At 32.8% G+C, this 6,044-nt stretch overlaps 1 protein-coding gene across 1 annotated transcript; it reads left to right on the plus strand.

Annotated features, from left to right (window-relative positions):
- The first annotated feature begins 781 nt into the window (after positions 1-781).
- LOC127721342 (integumentary mucin C.1-like) lies at positions 782-3,763 on the plus strand. Its single transcript, XM_052228097.1, has 2 exons — positions 782-889; positions 3,261-3,763. The coding sequence occupies exons 1-2, from the start codon at positions 826-828 to the stop codon at positions 3,497-3,499; spliced, it is 303 nt and encodes a 100-aa protein (XP_052084057.1). The 5' UTR covers positions 782-825; the 3' UTR covers positions 3,500-3,763.
- Positions 3,764-6,044: the final 2,281 nt, after the last annotated feature.

The following is a 6,044-nucleotide window of genomic DNA, read 5'->3' on the forward strand; positions in this document are numbered from 1 at the left end:
TCAAGACATTCATTGTTTGATCGCTCAGCGCAATGCAATTTCATTTAAATGCTGTTACCTAATTCCTAAACATATGAGTTCCGACTGTGCAAGACCCTCTTGGGTAGTCAAGGTCGTTAAAAACCACCCTCGTCGTAAACATATGATCATGTATTTTAACTTTTAAGTTTGTACTAAATAATGGGTTAAATATGGACATCAAAGCCCCTTTTCTTTTCAAATATTTTTAATTCAAAACCAAGATATGTCTTATGTCAAGCATTTGAAGATTTAATAATGTTTGCAGTCAATCCGAAAATTATTTAGCAGTAGTAATCATTAGCGCTGACAATATTGAAAGAATCAGAAATGCAATGTAATAGGGTCTGGATTGGGGGTCGTTCATTTCTGTATTTTAAAAATATTTAAGGCAATTTTTCTCTATTCTTTATTTTTTTTTGCCCATTATTTTCTATTCTGTTGATTTTGGCCTATGTTTTTCTATTCTTTATTTATTTTGCCCATTATTTTCTATTCTGTTGATTTTGGCCTATGCTTTTCTATTCTTTATTTATTTTGCCCATTAATTTCTATTCTGTTGATTTTGGCCTGTGTTTTTCTCTTCTTTATTTATTTTGTCCATTATTTTCTATTCTGTTGATTTTGGCCTATGTTTCTCCATCCTTTATATTTTTAGCCAATTTTCCTGTAATTTTTGCCCATTATTCTCTTCTGAACACACCATTCAGACCCCCATGTAATATATTAAAATTGTGTTTGTTCTGATAATTTTAAGAACTAGCTGGTCCATGTAAAGGTCATGGCTGTAAGTCTACTGAAGTGTGTATGCCGCAGTCACCGACTTACTCTTGCATCCCATTATTTGTGCAGTTTAATGAAAACAGACAGCGTAAGTATAAGATGTATAAACAAACAGACCAAATGCGTCAGTAATAGGATAACACGTGTTTTATGTATAAACAAACAGTGCGGGAGGTCGCGGGTTCGAACCCGGCCGGGTCAAACCAAAGACTTTAAAATTTGTATTTGCTGCTAAGCACGAGGCATTTAGCAGTAAGAGCAAAGACTGGTCGGCTCGGAGTCAGAATAATGTGTCCGGGTAAGGTGACATGTCTTCCAGCGGACTGTAACATTGTGAACTAGCACGTTAAAAAGCCAACCCAGCTTGATTGGTACAAAGTAGGGTTAATATTCATATTATATTAACATGTTGAATCGTTCTCGTTCTGAATATGCATATTAATTTGCCGATGGACGTTTAGCAACCATTCATCATCATCATCATCATCATTATAAACAAACAAACCAAATGCGCAAGTATAAGGTAAAATGATTTATGTATAAACAAACAGACCTAATGTGTAAGTGTAAGATTACAAATGTGTTGTGTATAAAGAGACAGACCAAATGTGTAAGTGTAAGATAACAAATGTGTTATGTAATATAAACAAACAAATCAAATGTGTGAATGTAAGATAACAAATGTTTTATGTATAAACAAACAGACAAATGTGTAAGTGTAAGTTAACAAATGTCTTATGTATAAGCAAACGGACCAAATGTGTAAGTGTAAGATAACAAATGTGACATGTATAAACAAACAAACCAAATGTGTAAGTGTAAGAGCACAAATGTGTCATGTATAAACAAACAAACCAAATGTGTGTAAGTGTAAGGTAACAAATGTGTCATGTATAAACAAACGAACCAAATGTGAAAGTGTAAGATAAAAAATGTGTTATGTTTGAACAAACAGACTAAATGTGTAAGTGTAAGATAACAAATGTGTTATGTATAAACAAACAAACCAAATGTTTAAGTGTAAGATAAAAAATGTGTTATGGTATAAACAAACAAACCAAATGCAAAACCAATGATTTCCAAAGACGACTTCAAAGGAATTCATCATAATTAGGTCCATTCTCATCGTGGATTTTGTCTGTCTCTCCAGCTTATTGAGTTTTTTTTTTAATTTTTGAGATCGTGTTTACATTTTAAACAATACAGTTTTTACACGATGGTTAAATCTAAATAAGTAAAATGTATAACATTGCAATTGAGTACATTTAGAAATGCAATAAATGCTTAAAGTTTTCCATGATTACGGGATCTCCTCGTGTGAAAGTTAAAATTGGCCTCAGCGACAAGGATGAAGGAAAGTTTCATGAGGGTGTTGATGGGGGTTTACAAAATAGAGAATAATGGGCAAAAAATATAAAAAATAGAGAAAAATGGACCAAAAAATAAAAAATGGAGAATAGTGAGGTGCTAAAATATAAAGAATAGAAAATAACGGGCGAAAAGTATAAAGAATAGAGAAAAATGGCTTAAAAAATTAAAGAATACAGAAATGAGGGACACCCCCTCCCCCAACCCATCCAGACCCTCTTTCGTGTGATGTGAAAGTATTTGAGATATGCTGTAAATTCAGAAATTATTGCGTGCATTTATTATTGCGATTTTTGAAAAATTGACAAAAATGCGAGAATAATTATTGCGATTTCAGGAAAATCTGCATACAAATATACAAATATATGTATCTGATATCAGAATTTGAGTTTTTATTATTGCGATAATCACCAAGTCGCATCTTTTCGCATTAATAAAAACCTCGCACTAATTTCTGAATTTACAGTATATGAGAAATGTTAGTTTTAACTGCCGTTCTCATGGAAAAGATTACATAATAAAATACTACAAGCACGATTATAACATTATTATGAATTGCATAGTGTATCATATTTTAATACAAAAAACACTTTGGAAATATTTCAACTTTCGAATTCAGTTCTTATATTCCACAAAGTATTAGATTTGATCAGTTTGATGTTTTTTTCTTCAATAATTGAAAGCAAAGTTAACTAAAGATTGAATTCGTAAAGATTAATATTATACATAGTAACCATGGATGATTTTTTTGAAATTTGGACAATATTAGTCAACTTCTGACCGAAAATGTGCTTGGTTTCGAAAGGAGAAAGTTTTGAGTACACACTCCGAATAACGTTATCGTTTTGAAGGACGGATTCATTTTTATATACTCCAGAAATTTGACTGGATATCAGTTTATCCTGATGCGCAAATGTAAAATATGATAATAACCAGCGTTTTTCTGCAACTGAATACCTTTATAGATTATTCCCAAACAATTTCATCTAAAAGCAGCCAATATACAAAATAAGTACTTTCCACCTAGAAATGCAAAGATGGCGTTCAGCGAACAATGAAAAAAAGCGTTCCTTAACTATGTTCTTATTTAGGTAAAAAGACTACAACAAGTAAACCTGGACAAACTGATATACAAACTACAACAACTAAACCAGGACGAACTGATATGCAGATGTCAATAACTAATCCAGGACACACTGATATTCAGACGACAACAACTAAGCCAGGGCAAACTGATATACAGACTACAACAACTAAACCAGGACATACTGACAAACAAACTACAAGAACTGAGCCAGGACAAACTGATATGCAGACTACAACAACTTAGTCAGGACAAACTGACAAACAGACTACTGGAAGTTTGGTTGTACCTGTAAATAACTTATCTTTAATGGGATAGCACATCCTAATTTTTACGGAGATGTTGTTTAACGAGCCCGGAAATTTAGATACGATCCGGGTAAACTTATCGATCCTTTAAATACACTTATTCTAAAAGGTTGCCAATTAAACACTATACTTAGATCTTTTAATATTGTTTTTATTGGTATTAATATTGATTTTGTTATCAATAAATTAAAATCAACCTAAATATTATTTTTATATACATATGCACATTTATGGGTCTACAATCTGTCGATACCTGTATCTTGGCATTGCACAAGGTTGTGTTTTTCTCTGACTGTTGGTTGTTGGATGTGTACTGATTGATATTTTAGTCTTATTTGCATGATTTTTTTTATTAGTTGTTATTGGCTTTGAACTATCTGTCTGTGACTGCGAGTGCTCTCAGATCTGTATTTAGTGACTTTTTGTTGTTGGGATGTATAAGTTCCCTGCCACGTCCACTCTGTGTTTTTGTTAAATGTGTTTCTGCTTTGTATCGATCTGATTAGTTAAGTCCTTTTCAACTGATTTTTATAGTTTTTTCTTATGTTGTACTGTTACACCACTGTCCCAGGTTAAGAAGAGTGTTGGGGCCCCTTCAAACATGTTTAACCCCATCACATTCTGTATGTGGCTGTCCCAAGTCAGGAGCCTGTAATTCAGTGGTTGTCGTTTGTTGCTGTTTATCATATTTGTTTTTCGTTCATTATTTTGTACATAAATCAGGCCATTAGTTTTAGCGTTTGAATTGTTTTACCTTTGTCATTTCGGGGCCTTTTATAGCGGACTATGCGGTATGGGTTTTACTTCTTGTTGAAGGCCTTACGGTGACCTATAGTTGTTAATTTCTGTGTCATTTGGTCTCTTGTGGAATGTTGTCTTATTGGCAATCATACCACATCTTCTTATTTTTATATATACAACAACTGAACCACCACAAACTGATATAGAGACAACAATAGCATTTCCCTCACTCACTACGTCAGCATTAACTAATATACATAAGATTACAAGCAAATGGATGACAACATATTATATTTAACTTATTCTTATATATTCTGTTTCTCTCATCTATTTGTTGTCTGTTTTATGTTATTATAGATTTGACCTTTAAGATGTAGACGGAATGCATATGATTACTTATATTGATTTAGTACATAAAGAAATGATTATGACTTTTCGTCACCAATTTATTCCTTTAAACGTTCACATCGGGAATAAGTTCCTCTTGGAGTGGTCTTTTCCTTGGTAATCGATCCGTTTGTTCTAGTATAGACTATGGTTTTTAAAGTAACATTTATTGCCATCAAATCAATTTTATCAGTTTTATTCATGGCCATCTAGCATAAACGGCACATACTCTCTTTTTAAACCACTTACAATCCAGCTGTTTACATTGTCAAGGATTATATCGAGTACACTAGTGATCAATAGTTTGTGTTTTAAAAAAAGATGTATTCTATATTTTGGATATCAAAGGAAAAATCATTTATTTAAATTATTAAAATGTAATGCTTGTGTTAATTTCAATCGGAGGGAAGTTATTGATTCTTGTTACATCACAATGGTACCGACCAATGCAAACGGAGGTTTGATGTGTATTGCTTTCAGCATATATATCTGTATATGCAAACCAAACATACATATTTTAGACCTACATCGATTTCATTTGTATAATTACTAACTTGATTACTGAACAATAGAACATACATTTATTTATGAAATCGGGATTTCAAGAAATTCAAAGCATCGTCTGTTTATGTTTCTATGTTTTGACGCCTTTCTTGTTCGTGTGTTTTCCTATACAATGCTAATGTTATTACGTCACAGTTAGAGTCGATTGCTTAATGACGTTCTTTACACCGATTGATTTCGGTTAAAAGACTATTTTCATATAACCGACTTGTGACTCCGGAGTTTATATTTTTTCGACAGGTGACAAACTCTGTGGTAGGACATCCTGATATTTGGTCAAGAAAGAGCAACGTGAAGGAGTAAAAATCAAGCTTTCAATCGGTACAATTTTTAGGGGAAATTAACTGTTTGATGTTTCCTATACACGACAAAATCATCAGAAAACAGTAATCTTTCCCCTAAATTGCACCGATTATATGTTTGATTTTACTTATTTTAGTTTCTCTTAATTGACCGAGTACCAGGATGTCATACCACAGAATAGGTAACCTGTCGAAAAATTAAATATAATCCGGAGTCAAAAGTCGGTTATATGAAAATAGGATGTCGATGGTGCTGGATGGACAGTAAGCTATTAGTTTAACCCATAAATTTTAGGGACTTATCATTTTTTACCTGGGAAGGGGGAGGGGGGCTGGTCAAAATGTAGGGGGGGGGGGGGGGGTTCAAGTTTTTTTCTGTAAGTGGAAAAGGGGGTTCAAATTTTTTTATGAATTCAAAGTGGGGGGATCAATTTTATCTCTAATGAAACATTTGTGAAATTTTTAATTTTCAAGTATAACCTACATATC

Source organism: Mytilus californianus, unplaced genomic scaffold (assembly GCF_021869535.1).
Source record: "Mytilus californianus isolate M0D057914Y unplaced genomic scaffold, xbMytCali1.0.p SCAF_12, whole genome shotgun sequence".
In the NCBI taxonomy this organism is placed as follows: domain Eukaryota; kingdom Metazoa; phylum Mollusca; class Bivalvia; order Mytilida; family Mytilidae; genus Mytilus; species Mytilus californianus.